We start from the raw sequence: 15,805 nt of genomic DNA on the forward strand, positions 1-15,805 counted from the left end.
CTATGTTATCCTTTGTGTCCTGAGTCTGCCTCTAATGTGGCTACAGCCTTTAGGGAAGATTTCTTTTTAATGTGAAAATTGCAGGCTCAAAAAGGAAGAAATTTAATTCTGGGCAGTTTCCAGCTTCTGCTCTCACTTATTTGTTCCTGAGTTTTTTTTGGTGAGGATGAGGAAACAATGAGCCTGAATTGTGATGTGAATTTGAAAAACAGAGAACTGGTACAGTTCTGCTTGCCTAACTTCTGCGGTAAGACAAGCCTTGTTTCCAGAGCCTGGAACATATTTCAGATGTACCAGGGGAGGGAACATAATCATATTGCTTCCAAATACTACTTGAATGATGTCCCAAGTTCCTCTATCACCCGCTTCCAGTCCCAATAAAAATTAAACATGAATAACAGTAGTGGATACCACATCTCTTTCAAACCCCAAATGCAAGACATGCTTCCTGAATGCGGATGTTATCAGAAAAAGCAAACTGAGGAAGTGGCCATTACCATGGAAAATAGAAGAAAAAAAATAGAATAAAGAAGAGCACGTAAACCTGTTCTAATCACTCATGCAAAGAAGAGAAAATATCCACAGCTAGAGTAAGGCTCCAAACAAGAATTCTCCTCACCTCGCAAATGTATTTGCAGAAGTTTTGGGGTTTTCTTTTACTCGTCAAGCTTAGACCATACCTAATGCTAGCCCATACACACCCAGTGCCGTGACATGAAGATTTGCCTGACCAGGCTTTTAGCTCTCCCTCTGCAGGGAGGACTTGTGGGACACTTCTACCCAGAACCTTTTGCAATCGTTGTTTGATTCAGTACTTGACCCAAGGGCGGTCTTTCAGTTTGTAGAGATCTCAGAGACAGGGGAACTTTGCACAGCTTTTGAAATCCCTGGGAGGACCTGTGTTCAAAATCAAGCACACACTAAGATGTTTTGCTTGGTCCCAATGAATTTTTGGATTCTCTGTGTCATCTGATCTCAGTACTCTCTTTCCATACCAAACTTAGCCTTTTAATTAGGCAACTTCAGAATTTCCACAGAAACTGCCACTTTAAAAATTTGTGAAACTTACAGAATTTGGGAAATTGAAGCCCTTTAATTTTTTATGGTTTTGTTCCGTTTTGTTTTAAATGAATGCCTTTTAGAGGTACGGGATACTTGATAAAACATGCTGAGCATGTTCAGATCTGATGTTGAAGAATATGTTTGCCAGATTTGTGGATAAATATTGTACAATCCTAGGTCTAATTTCTCTGCTATAACAAGGAGGCACATAATTCCTTGCTCCAAATGAAAAGCAAGGAAGCTACTCTTCTGAGGGAAGCTGGCATGCCGTGTTATCCCTTTTCTAGTCTCACTCATCCTAGTTCTGGTGAACATGCTCTTCTGAAGGCCAGGCAAAAAAGCAACGTTCTCATTCTGCGTCTTGGGGACACACCCACACACAGAGATACTCTCATCCAGGATATTTTCCTTTCTCTCTCATGACCAACTGAGTCAGCGCACCTAGTCAGCAGCTGGCAAATATCATGCTTTACAAACACAAAATAGGCCACCACAAATCCCACGTGAGGATAAAGCCCATTGCTCACTTGAGTTCTCATCTCAATCGAGGGTGGAAGTGAGGAATAAGACCAAGCAGTGTTTATTTCTTCTTCTTTAGTTCTTTGCCCTCTTAAAACCAGAGATGGCTCTTCTAGTGCCCCAGGATTGACAACATTAGCTTTTTCCTTTGCTTATGTGCAGCCATCTGCATCTTAGTCATTAAGCTAATAACAGTGCTTGTTTTCCAGATCCGTTAAAAAGGAAGAGAAACCTTTCAGGAAGGTAATAGCACTGGAACCTCTACATACAGTGAACTAAAAAGACTGTCTCTACATCCAAACAATAACCTCTTTCTAATTATTTTTGGAAACCAATTTCTCTAGTTGTGAGCAATGGTATCCTATTAGCATCAAAGGGTCTGCTTGTTTGAAATATAAAAAATGTCCTGGGTGCTGGCCAGGGCTGCACAGAGTTCTTCGGGCTCAAAGGTTTGAGACAATTTCAAATTAAGGATTTGCTGTTTGTTTTCTGTTTCTTTTTAACTTGCTCCTGGTTTTATGTTTTTTCAGACTTGTAGTTATGCTTTGAGCAAATTCAGTAAGAAGTTAATCGGTTGAATAGATCAGGATCTTTCATATCATGCATCTAGGGTTTGGGTTTTTTTTAGAAGACAGAAGCTAATCTTAGCAGTTATTATAGTAAACTGATGTAAACGTTTGGAAATTAGTCATTTGAACCATGTCAGAGCTATTCCAGCCTTTCTGTTCTAGGTCAGATCTTATCAGATTTATGCTAATTTATCTGCATTTTCAATAAGCAGTTTTCATGGTTACTCAACAATGTTGTACCATCTTTTCTTGGTGAGGACCTTTTCCATGTTAGCACAGCTGTAGAAAAGAAACAAAGAGTCTGGGATAGAGATTGGACTGTAGCCCGTGCTCTGATTTTGACGTGCTCTGGCTCTGGCTGATCTTCTGGAGCTTGGTTTAGTCTTTTGTTCCTACTACCTCTGCTCATAGCTCTTCTAAACTCTCACCACTCCTTGGGTTAGCTATCTCAGAATTTCTAGTCTAAATTTATTTACACTCAATATGAATAGTTAATGCCCATTTGGCCTTGTACCAGCATTGTCCTAAGGTTTAAATAACTCTTCTTCATGGATTCATTTATAAAGTTCATGCCTGCTCTCAGTCCTTGACTATCACAGTTAAGGAATTAAAACTATTTAGTCTCCTCTTGGATGGGCTCTCCATTCCCTGATGTTCCTCACAGCACCTTCTTTGTATCCACTCCTGTCTGAATGTTCCTCCTTCCAGCAAAGTTTTCAGAAAGATTTGTGACTTTGTTATATACATAACACAGACACTTTTCAGAGGTCTTCCAAAACAACCATGGCAGAGCTGGAAACAGCCAAACCTATCCTTCTCCCCTTTGCTTTGATTGTTCAAACTTGCTTCTTATGATTTAAATACCAGTGCTTCACATTCTGCAACTGGTTTGCTTCTCATCTTTTTTTACCTGCACCAGGGGACCAGGTGTTTTGACAACATGCGTTGACTAATACTGTCTTTCTTTTCCAGGGAGGTTCAGCTTTTTCTCCAGCATCCATTATTACTACGAGGAGAGTGCAGACCCAAGCAGCAGCCCTGGCTGAAGATGTGGGATGCCCTTCATCCACCAATGAGGAAATTGTAGCCTGCCTCCGCCAGTTACCTGCTCGTGTCCTCAATGATGCACAGACTAAGGTACGCATTGGCAAGGAATCAAAAATTTGCCATTGACACGAAGTCGTGAGGAAGCTTAAAAAATAAATTGGGCTGAATCCCTGTGAAAGAGGAACTGGACTAGCTTTGGTGGAGTGATGATGATGTCCATCACATCCACCTCTGACCTACGAATACTGACAGCTTGATTCTTCTTTAAACTAAATTCCTTTTACGCTACTTTGGTCACATCTTCCAAAATTAATCTAAAGATAGTTTTTACCTTCTTTCAGTCCCCTTTCGTCTGCCCCTGGGTGTTACTCTAGAGGAGAATCAACTGTCTGTAGCTTCAGTAACTGCATTTTCGGCAGAAGACAAAGTGGGGAGGGATATCAGTGCTCTGTTTCTTAAGTGGGAGACATGTGATAGCTGCAGTATAAATGATTCTAGAGGTGGATCCTTTACCCACAGATTAAAACACCCACTGGTAATACATTTCCCATCAGGACCAGCATAGAGACAATCCCTAATTTAAAACAATATTTTTATGACTATAAGACCATCAATTCTTGGCCTATTCAGCTCGTTTCACCTACTGAGACTGTCAGCAAAAGCGTTGCTGCCTGCCAATGGTGAGTTTGCACTTACATTAACTGACCACTTGTTCACGTGAAGGCTATCAGCTCAGTTTTCTGAAACATAAGTAAAAAGGAAATGACCAAGGTAAGCTAATTTAACTGCACTATTATTCCTTTTTTGCTAATCTAGCTCCTAGCTGTAAGTGGTCCATTCCAGTACTGGGGTCCAGTGATGGATGGAATTTACCTTCGGGAACCTTTAGCTAAAGCCCTGCAGCGCCCTCAACTTCGGAAAGTAGATCTGCTCATTGGAAGTGCTCAGCAAGATGGGTTGATCAGCAGAGCTAAGGCAATTAAGGTAAGAAGAGACTCACTGTTAAGGAACTGATGGTGTTACTATTACTATAGTGATGACGGTAATCATATGCAGCCAGGACAGATCTTTTTTGATTTCTACAATCTGTGAATTATACTCAATGCAAATATGCAAAGGCATTGTCCATCTCCAGCCAGTCCTGTTTAGGCTGATTAATGGCATTATTGTATTTGTTGATTAACACTACTGGGGGAGATATGAAAAGATAAAAGATCAGCAATGATTTAGCATGTACCAATATGCAGCAGTATGTTTTACTGTCTCTGAAATCCTATTTATATTGCAATCTCAGTTGTATATCACAAAGAAGAAAGCAAGCTCATAACTTGGTTATGATGCTCTTCACTGTGCAGCAGGGCTAAGTCAGTCTTTTCCATTGCCGTTTTTTTTTGCGTCAACATTTTTTTTCTTGGTGCTTTTAAGAAGTATATTTTCTTGTAAAGATGATTCTGAATATGGACTAATTATGACTAAGAATAGCACTGGCCTGATGTGTGGGCTGGGATTTCAGGGCATAAACTGGTGAAATGAAAAAGAATTTCTTCCATGCTGTACTTTGGACATAAAAGTCCTCAAAATCATGAAGGTCTACCCAGAGGAATTTTGTGTCTTCTTATGAACTCTCTGACACTGTCTGTTCTTGAGACAGCATATCAACCTCGTCTAGTTCATTTGTCCTTCTCTACGATGGGAACAATAGCACTTCCGTGTTTAACACTGCCAAATTAAATTAAATGTTCCAATGTGCTCAGATATATGCTAAGAAATCAACAGGAGAATGTAACACAGCAGGGATTATTTTGAGGGTTATCTAAGTGAACTGCAGGTCTGTTGCTATCTTTCTGTAACTGTGTGGATTTAATCTCTTAGAAAGCAGTGAAAGGTTAATCCCAGCTTCTCTTTGCTCGTAGCCAATAACACATAGACCAATTTACTTCAGGACTTACTTTACTTTCAAAGAAGGCTTTTTGACCCCCCTGAATAAAGTTCATATTGCTTGTTTAGTCTCCATCAGAAGTTTCCTGCTCTTATTTCATGTATCTTTCTCTTTTGGAATCAATTAAAAGAGGAAGTCAGGCATAGGAAAAGGACTGTGATGCTGGAGGCCTGCAGATAATGATCCAGACCCGGTGAGAAGGGAATAAACCTCAGTAACCTCATTACAAGTCATGTGATGAAGACTAGGAAGTGAAATTCTTTCCTTTGCCACTATTGCCACATGTGACAGTGGTCTGCAAAACCGAAATAAAATTCCATGGTGTATTAGAAATTATGCAAAAAATCATGGTGTTAATGAAAGCCACAAGTGCTAAAAGCCAGCACTGTCAGGTTGAAATGAAAAGGAAAAACACTCGTAACTGAGAGCTCAGCAGTAAAATGTTGCCTTTCCAAAAATAAAGTCTGGAATATCTTCTTTATTTAAAGGCTTGCAGAAAATAAGATTGGAAGGGGACTCAAAAAGTTGGTGCAATTCAACCCTAAGAAATGGTCGTATCTACCTCAACCTGAGAGACCTGTTTTAAAATCTCCTACTGTTAGAGATCTTCTGATCTCCTTTGGGAAGAGTTTAACTATCCTTACTTAGAAGGATCGTTACCTCTTTACTAGCTATTATAATAGTACCTACCTTACCTGGTGCTACTGCTGTAAGTCAGAGTCCATCTCTGTTCCAGAAAATTCACAATGTTCATGGTAGGTGGTTATATTTTGTTTTTCTTCCTTTTGACATCCTTAAGCTGTTTTCATGTTCTCAGTAAGAACTGATGATTTTTTAATGCACATTTTCCTCTATCTCTATTTTCCTGTGCCTTCAGGTTTTTAGGGCTTGAGGGAATATGACTGTTTTGACCAGTCTGTATTCCTGTCTTCAGATTGTTTTCTTAAAGACTTGCTGCAAGGTTAAAGTTTCCTGATTTCTTCCGTGTCCACGTAGTTAGCGTATGAATTGCCGGGAAACTGTAATGCTTCCTCCGTCATTAAGCTATTTAAAACCATGCATTTTCCAGGTCCTCAAGAGCATTTGTATGTCATAGCCATGACCACGCTTGGTTGCAGTCAAAGTCAGATGATAAAGTCCTGAGTAGGCCACAGACGTATTTAGCTACAGTGGCAGAAACTGGTGTGGGTGGTCATTGTTACCGAGAAGTCTGTGACCTGTTTCCTCTGTCATAATGTCATAAGGGATCTTTGATCCGTGCTAACTGTCCTCTCCCCATAATAGACCCAGAAGAAGGATTTGAGACAACCCACACTGCATCCCACTCTTCTACTTTATTCGTTATAAGGGTTCCCTTGAGGTAGATCTGACTTGCATCTTTCTGGGAAACCCCAAAGCTGGTTTTACTGCTATACTAAGGAAGGTGGGAGGGCTTAGCTGGTGGACAGAGCACTGAACTCAACTCAGGGAACCAAGGCATAGTTCCTAGTTTGCCTCTGACTACAATGAAGTTATTTAATCTTTTCTACAAAGAGGGGACCAAACCTCCCTAGGGTGAAAATCCATCTATGGATGTGCTCCAACTCTGTAGAGAGAAGAACCATGCATGTATTTGGGTAGGTAAATGGCACAGCTAAAAGGTCCTGTGGCAAGTGTATGCAATTGGCAAAAAGTCCTTCATTTCCATCCCCTTTAGGATGACTGATTACAGTGTAGTCAGATGCAAAGAGTGGGGGATAGAAAAATTTAACCCCTGCTGACCTGTTCCACCAGTTTCTGGGAATAGCTGTGCTGGCAAATTCAGCCGAGGGCTTGCTCTATTAATCCTGGTCTTGCTTTATTAATACTGATCCTGCAAATGGTGAGGAGACACTTTTAGCCATTTGGATGCAAGCAAGCTTGAGATGTGATGCAAATCTTACCACCTTAGACTGGAGTTGCATGCTGTCGAGTCTTAGGAGTGAGAGTAAGACCTCTACACTGCAACCAGACCTGAAGGTGGTAAATCCAGTTGGCGCCATGTTGTTCTGTGGGGACTAACTGGCATTTGGTTGTGTTGGGTGTCTCTGTACTCCCACTGCAACACTGGCTTATGCCTGTTAAGACCTTTACTATTAAAAATGAAACAGAAAGACAGAAGGCATCACTTATGTGCTAGCAAAACATTTGTGTTTGATTTGTTTACAGTTAAAGGCTGAGGTCTCCCAGTGATGCTTGCAGCAGAGAGTATGCTGAACATTCGTGCTCAATGTCTTGCCCGTGAAAATGACCGTTTTATGGCATTCACTTGAATGCTTATTCGTGTGAACTGAGACAGATTTACCACTTCCTGGAGCACTTCGTACTCATCCCCAGTGCAGCCATCAGATGGTTGAAACTAAGTGAGAAACAAAACAGAGTTTGCTAAGGGAATGGCAAGTGGTGCCATAATGCACTCTTATGTGGCATATGGAACGGTTAAGACTGAACCCGTTAACTGCAATTCCCATGGCAGACCTTCAGGGATATTAGCTTTGAGCAGTCATAGATTAGGGCAGCTGAGCAGAAACCTCTAAAAATGTTGATTTCAATTCCCAACTGGGCAAAACTTTATCCCTGTGCTATTTGTGATGCTCAGGTGGGAGGATCTAATGGTTCCAACTGGCATTAAATATACAGTCACTCATGCTGATCTATATCTGTGTTTGTCTGTATATGCATGTAAGTCAGTACGGCCCTGTTTATATCCTCCATATGTTCTGTGCCTACTATGTAATCTCCACATTGGAAGGATTGTTAACTTTCTTTTTAGTTGGAAGATTAAGGTTGCACTTTATGTGTTTTCTTTCTTTTTGTTTCCCTCCTTAGTACAAATCTAGTTGGCTGCAGAAGCCAGTACCAGGACATAAGGGAGTGGATAGATAGAAATCTAGTTTATTTACCCCATGTTAGTAACTGGATCTATGCAGACCAGATCTTCCATCCTGCACTATATTACTCAGTAAATTTCTTTATGGATAAAGGTATTCAGCAACATGCAACAGATAGCAGATATGTTGTATTAATTGTAATGACCAGGGGAGCATTGTCCTGATAAATGCCATCAGCGAGGAGAATGGGCTGATATCAGCTCTTTACTTCACCTTGTAACTAGCTGGAATCCTTGAAACACTCTGCTGAATGGCTGGCAGGTCTTTCACCATTTTTTGTGACAACATTTATCAAAAGCCGTTTAAGACGTAAGATCTGTACACACTCTATTAGTGTTATCACTATTCCAGTTTGTCAAAAAAGTACATTTTGCCCCTTGGAAGATGTAAATGTTTGGTCTGCCAACTGCTACAATTTCTTTTTAAATAAAACACTGGACCAGATTCATTCATATGCTTCAGAAGCTAAGTTGCAGGAACAAGAACAGTAAGCACTATATAACTAATTATTTAGACAATGTTTATGACCGCTTTGCGTCACCAGAACAATAGAAAGAGGTGCACCTGCTGTCTTTAATTATTTTCTTACTTACTTTCCCAAATTAGTTGAAAACCCCACTATAACTCTGAGGTCAGTTGCTAATACCTCTTTGAAGGTTAGTAGAATGTAAATTTTTTTACATAATGTGCAGCTGTTTCTATTAATCTGGTAGCAGCTGTTATATCTACTGCTATTTGAAAATTGTTCCTTGGTCATGTATTTTCTAATGGGAAACATTTGTTGGACATGGAACAGTGGTCAAATTGAATCAATTTCTGAAAAGCTAAAATGCTTTGTCTTTTTAATGTTCCATGGGTTTTATTTTGAATGCATTGCTTTGTTTTGTGTTATCATGTTAAAGTCAGATGTTTGAATTTATATTATACTGTAGCCAAAGTGACACTTGAGACGTCATGTTTCAGATTGTGCTATTTTAGTGCTGGTTGGGATGAAAAATCTCAAAATGTCTTGCAAATGCCAGTTCTGTTTCTCATCCATCTCTGCCTGTTGAGTCCTCTTTCACCTGACTGAATGCATCTCAAGGACCCCACTCTATTATCAATGATTGCTGAGAAAGGTCACCAGAATTTTGGGGGCATTTTGAAGATCACAGAAACTAGTACATAGACGCAGTAAAAACCTGACACCGACCGCACTGAGTCAGATCAAGGGCCCATTTAGCACAGAATGCTGTCTTCAGCAGTGGCTAAGAGTGGATGTAGGGTAAGCAAATCTGATACTTCTGCTAAACGCTCTCCAAACCTCTAGCATTTTGCAGCTCAGGGACTTCCTAGCCTGAATTGGTCTTTCCTTAACTAATAACCATCAACTGATTTTTTTTCTGATTTTTTTTTTTTGTTTTAAATTTAAAAACTTGTTCATGAAACTTCATCTTCACCAATTTTGGCATCCGCAAAGCCACGTGGCAAGGAGTTCCTCAGCTTAACCACGTGTTGTATGATGATCCATCTCCTTCTCTGTGGTTTTCAACTGTAATGTTTGTTTGGTGCTTGGTAGTTGATGAGGCAGTGAAGGATCAGTTCCTAGGTGTCGTGGTTTAACCCCAGCCGGCCACTGAGCACCACGCAGCCGCTCACTCACTCTGCCCGGGTGGGATGGGGGAGAGAATCGGAAGGGTAAAAGTGAGAGAACTCGTGGGTTGAGATAAAGACAGTTTAATAGGGAAAGCAAAAGCCGCGCACACAAGCAAAACAAAACAAGGAATTCCTTCACTACTTCCCATCGGCAGCAGGCGTTCAGCCATCTCCAGGAAAGCAGGGCTCCATCATGTGTAACGGTTACTTGGGAAGACAAACGCCATCACTCCGACCGTCCCCCCCTCCTTCTTCTTCGCCCAGCCTTATATGCTGAGCATGACGTCATATGGTATGGAATAGCCCCTGGGCCAGCTGGGCCAGCCATCCTGGCCACGCTCCCTCCCAGCCCCCCGCGCACCCGGCAGGGCACGGGAAGATGAAAAGTCCTTGACTAGCGTAAACATTACTTAGCAACAACTAAACCATCAGTGTGTTATCAACACTATTCTCATACTAAATCCAAAACACAGCACTATACCAGTTAATAGGAAGAAAATCAACTCCATCCCAGCCGAAACCAGGACACTAGGGTACATAATCAATACCCTAAGGTTTTTTTCTCTTTCTTTTTCTCTCTGTTTTAAGTTATCCATGAAAGGTGTAGAATAAGGTAACAAATCCATTAAAAAAAACCCAACAAAATGAAAGCTTTGCATGAAAGTTGCTTTGTACAGGATGCTTTACACATAAGAGCTTGGGCTCTGCATTGACACAGAAAAGCATCTGTTCTTATCCATATCTGCTAACCAAATCCACCAGTTCCAGTCGCCAAATGAGAGATTCCTAATTAGACAGCAGCAATGCTTCTGCTGGTTATTAGGGAGCTGAATTGATATGTGCCGAAGCTGATGGGAAGATCGCTTTTGAATTCAGTGAATCTGCAGTCAGGTCTTCAGCAATAATTTCTGTTTCTTGCAGAAAAATATACGTGTCCTTGCTGTATTTAATCTGAATGATTTTGCAGGCAAGTGTGCTATGTGGTTTCATATGTGGCATTTGTGCACATGAAGTGACGTGTCATGTGTGAGTCGCAGATCTTTTTTGAAGTTCAGCTGTATTACTAAAACTGGCACCACATGACTCTTTTCACATTGCATGGGCCAAAATCTAGCAAAAGAAGAATTTATTATAAATACAAGGAAAATTGCCAAGATCTTTTTGGACCTTAGGATATTTGGTAGTGTTTTGAAATCCCTTGTAAAGTCAGTTAATCAAAATGCACAAAGTGTTAGAGTACGTCAGTAAGGACAGGCCTTGGCCTCAGCAGACAGGGACTTATTTTCCATCTTTCATTTCTGTGAATCTGTTGAAAAGTAATTATTCCCTCTGTACTTTCTGTATAGGGTTGTGGAAAGACCTAGCTGCATGATGAAAACCAGCTGCGGGCCATCACAATACTATATTCAGTAAAGCATCTATGGTAACTGGACTGGGCAGACACCAGCCTATTTTGCATCAGACTGCCCAAAATAATGTTTTATTAGATCTTTCTCTCTGGAGTTCTTATACCAAGTTTCAGCCAGCGTGCACCTGCAAGGTGCCCTCTTTAGAAAGGATTTGATCCACAGGAAGGTTCGGCTCTGTTTCTGAACTTGAAATAAATTATTTAAAAAAAAAAAGGTGAAAAATCTGAATTGATAAAATAAAAAACTTCCTCAAAAAAAGATGTGGTGAAAACTTCCAGCAGTCTTTAGCTTTGGTAAAAATAGGGTGGGGTAAGCAGTTTGGCACAGGAGATGGTCCCCCTGCTATCGGTAATTCTGCAGTGACATGGGCACTCTGTTCTGGGGAAAATGCCGTTATGTCAGGAAAGGTTTCAGACCACAGGTGTCAGGAAAAGGGCATTTCAGGGTGGGTCTCTCTGAAAGGCCCTAGGGGTAATGAAGTTCGAAGATCACGGCTGCTACTTTCATTGGGATTTGGAGGAGGGGGATTTCTCTTCCAGGGCTAAGGCAGGTATTAGTCCAGAAGGGACCTAACTACAGGCCTTTTGGCAGCCACATTTCTTTGTAGATGTTTTCAGAAGGGGCAGAGTGATATAGCCATGAAATGGCTATATGGCATGTTTGCTTTCTGGACCTTCCAAAGGAAAGGAGCAATATCTCCCTCTCACCCCTTCAGTTTCCCTGCAGGGAGCTCATCAGAAAGACAGCTTTGGGCACGCTCACACTGGAGAACTACCCATGTGGACCTCTAGGTTTCTGTAGTGTTAGAGCTACATACACACAGCACTGTACCTATGATTGGATTTACCAGCTCAGGGATTCAGCCCTATAGTATGTTTTGAAGAAGCCAATACCGCTGGCTGGTGATAGCATTGGGAAAGCAAAAGTAGGACTGTCCCTTACTTCTTTACTGAAAGAGTGGTCAGGCCTTGGAACAGGCTGCCCAGGGAAGTGGTGGAGTCACCATCCCTGGAGGTATTTAAAAGACGTGTAGATGAGGCGCTTAGGGACATGGTTTAGTGGGCGTGGTGGTGTTGGGTTGACGGTTGGACTCGATGATCTTAGAGGTCTTTTCCAACCTTAATGATTCTATGATTCTATGATTCTATGATTCTGCTCCTAGGAATCTGAAATCACAGCAGAGAGGACTCATTCCAGCAGAGGGAGATCTGAGCCTATATTGTTCCATTAAAAATCTATTGGTTTTGTTTGTAAATTCCATGTATGCATTTTGTTCTCAGAAATTTGAAGAAAGTCAAGGAAGAACCAACAGCAAAACAGCCTTTTATCAGGCTCTGCAAAATTCTTTGGGGGGAGAAGACTCCAACTCGTTCATTGAAGATGCAGCTACGTGGTATTACTCCCTCGAACACTCAACCGATGATTATTCATCCTTTTCCAGGGCTTTGGAAAATGCCACCCGGTAAGAAACCCATCCTGTTACAACTGTGTGATTGGGGTTAAGCAAGGTTTGTTTTGCTTATCTCAAGTGTGCATTTATATTCTGAAAAACTTGAGAAATTCTTACGCAAATGAACAGAAAATGGAGAATATGATTTCATTCTCCATGAGGTTTCCAATGCCATTGGTAAACAGAAATTGAACAGACTTTTATGCCTTGTGAAAGGTTTGAATTGTCTTTCCTGAACTGTATATTGGATTCAGACTACTAATGCTTCTTTGTGTACTCTTTCATGTTAAAGATGTCTTGGTTGTTTGTACACTCTGCGTCAACTATTTGTTGAGTCCTCTCATTGTCCCCTGTGACAGTAGAAGAACTAATAGACTGGTTTTTATTCACAAACAGTCACCTAATTATACAGTTAGATACTTTTCCTAGTTTTTGCAAATTTGGAGAGTGGTCAGGTTTGAAAACTTTGATTTCAGCAATTACATTAATTTTTATATTATGAAACCTGCAAAATATATTTCTTCATAATGTCAGGCTTTCTACAGGTGAGTACCCTGTGTAAAACGGTGAAGCATTTGTGAATGTTCAGAAAAGTGGGTCCCAACCCCATTCTGTGCACTGCTAATCTCCATTTTATCTATGTCAGAAGAATCCCCTTAAGCTTATTCACGTATTTCCTTGACCCCTGTGTAATCATTTATGCCAGTGTACAGTGACTGTATAACATCACCCAATCCGCATTTTGCTCCCTTTGTGTATGGTTTCTCATGGTGAGAGAAAGCAGAATCAGGCATTAGGATGCTTCTGTAGGAAGTTTTCTTGTGGAGGTGAAAGGAGAACATATGATCTGACTCTTGCCTGTTTGATCCATCAGGACACACTGTAGACTCACAGTGCCTCCCAGCCTTTTCCGAAGGAAACAGTGATGAAATATCAGCAGAAAAATGAGCAACTTACCTCCAGTATATACACTCCTACACTTTGCATTGAAATATTGCAGGCAGGGACCATTGGGAAGTGGAAGATGAGCAGTGGGCCGTGTTCACACCACCTATGCATAGCTTCGACCCTTAATTGGGTATGGCATCAGGGTCCAGCGGTTCTGGATAACAGTCAGTTTGAAGAGTTCATTGCCCTGTTGAACTAGGACTCCACAGCAGTCATGACAGCTAGGGTAGGCCATAGAGACTGGTGGACATCTTTAGCTTGGGTCACATGGTGGTTTGGTCTGCAGAGACGACTGTAGATTTTCCTCTCTCCCCCATGGGCAGCCAGTTTGCTTTAGCCGGGAACAGATCTTGAGCTGTGGAGGGATGGGCCTGTTTTTCTGAAAGGAGGCAAACTGCGGGGAAATCTCCTTACCTCCTTTTTCCTGCCTCTGTGCAAAGTCAGGGGCTGAATGTTTAAGTGGAACCGATTTTCAGAAAATGAATCAAAAAACTCTTTCAGAGCAGATTCATTATGAAAACTCTTTACGTTTCTAAGATGATGTGTTTTATCAGCTGGTGGTTTGAGTCCTAGTGTGCCTGTCCAAGCTGTTTCACCTCTGTTCTGAACCGAGACATCATAGCTACAAGGTCCTGGTGTCTGCGCTCTCAGTGTTACAGCTTTCTGTCCCACCATGAACCTCTCCATGAGACCTTAGAGACAAGATTTTCCTTTGAGTAGGTCTTCATCCTCCATCAGAATTGCAGGGTGTTGCTCCAGGGGAGCCTCAGGGAGCGGGAGATGAACAGGAGCCAAGATTCACTTGGAAACATCTGATCCAAGACAGCAGTGACCAAATCTGTTTGGGGAAGGTTTCTGGGTGGTCCAGGTGTGCTGGTGCATTGAGGTCACGGAGTAAACAAGCCAGAAGGTTGTGGGTTGAGCTTTGTGCCATTTATCGACTCTCACACCGTCCCACATTTGCCCTGCCTCGTAGCCTGTCCCAGGGACAGGCCACCCATCACTGCGGCGTCTGGGGCCACGGCATGCAGCACACGTGGAAGCGCTGTGGTTCATGGGCATTAAAGCAAGAACTCATCTTCAATCTCTTTCCATCACCACCATTACCCATGGGGCTATAATTCTTTGGTCAGATCGGTAAGGTTTTAAGCCATAATAGGACACCGAAGGACTTAAATTTTAACCCTTCTTCCCATCCAGAGATACCTCCATAAGGAGCTGTTATAACACAGGGCTGTCACATTTGATCATCCACCTTCAGCCCAGGGCTCAGCGTGGTGCGAACACTGACTTTTGCAAAGCTACGATGGCTGGCACACCGCTTGCGTGCAGGAACGCAGTACACAAAGAGCTCCTCTGGCTCTCGGCCTGCGGGCGCCCCGCAGCAGCCTCGTGGGCACAGGGATTACCTGCTTGTTTATAGTATGAGGCAAATGACTTGGCTAAGGAAAGAAGTGAATGGCTTAAAGAGTCACCACGAGCAAGCAGAAGGATGAGTAGTGAAACCAGGACATCTGGTGATAACCCTTTGCTTTAAACACTTTGGAAATTGCTCCAGCTACAGGAGAAAGGGAGGGAGACAGCAGTTAGAAAATGACAGTCATCTACATCAGTATCACATACATGGTGGAGAAAAGAGGGGTTGGGTTCTGGTTTTTTGGTGTTTGGTTGGTTGGTTGGTTTGGTTTATGTTTTTTTCTTTTTTACAAAAAACTTACTACCAGCATAGGTGTGTAACCCAAGAAAAGTTATATGTAAGGAAGTTATAATTAATTGCTAATGTTTTAACAGGATTATAAAGTGTGAGAAAGCAACATAAGTGGTTGTTATAAACTACATACATTGTACGTATTTTGTGGTTTTAAAATATTTCCATTTTTAAAATTGTTTTAGCTGCAAATCTCTGTTTTTTTCCCAGGTATAAAACAAGTTTCCTTTTCTTTTTCTTTCCTTTTTTTTTTTTTTTTTTAAACTCTGGTATTCCATGCCTGTAAGAAACAACCATTTCATTTTTGTGGTTACTATTCCTTTTTTTTTTTTTTACTTCCCCAGAATAACTGACTTTTTCCCCCCCCATATCACCAACTGAGAATCAGTTTTAAGTGGTGAAATGTATCTCAAAGCATTTCTCGAGAGCTAACGCTCTCCACAGACTCCCTAGTTTTCAAAGACCATCTGCTCCTCTAAAACCCCATGCTGGTAGGCATGTGAAGAACAGTAATTTTTGTTTCATATGGGTGTTGTCAACCATAACTGTCAAAGAGTATTGTGGTCAGTCAGCCCATAGCTTGTGGTCTCACAGATGGGCTTAAAATAAA

At 41.5% G+C, this 15,805-nt stretch overlaps 1 protein-coding gene across 1 annotated transcript in view; it reads left to right on the forward strand.

Moving 5' to 3' along the window:
* LOC104076177 (thyroglobulin-like) overlaps positions 1-15,805 on the forward strand; it is a gene marked incomplete at its 5' end in the record, with an annotated part of 103,803 nt that overhangs the window by 68,815 nt on the left and 19,183 nt on the right. Inside the window, 3 exons of the mRNA XM_009576948.1 lie at positions 3,123-3,287; positions 4,014-4,181; positions 12,370-12,551. Coding sequence (XP_009575243.1) covers positions 3,123-3,287; positions 4,014-4,181; positions 12,370-12,551 — 515 coding nt within the window. The remainder of the gene's footprint in view (positions 1-3,122; positions 3,288-4,013; positions 4,182-12,369; positions 12,552-15,805) is intronic.

Source organism: Fulmarus glacialis, unplaced genomic scaffold, assembly GCF_000690835.1.
Source record: "Fulmarus glacialis isolate BGI_N327 unplaced genomic scaffold, ASM69083v1 scaffold4364, whole genome shotgun sequence".
Taxonomy (NCBI): domain Eukaryota; kingdom Metazoa; phylum Chordata; class Aves; order Procellariiformes; family Procellariidae; genus Fulmarus; species Fulmarus glacialis.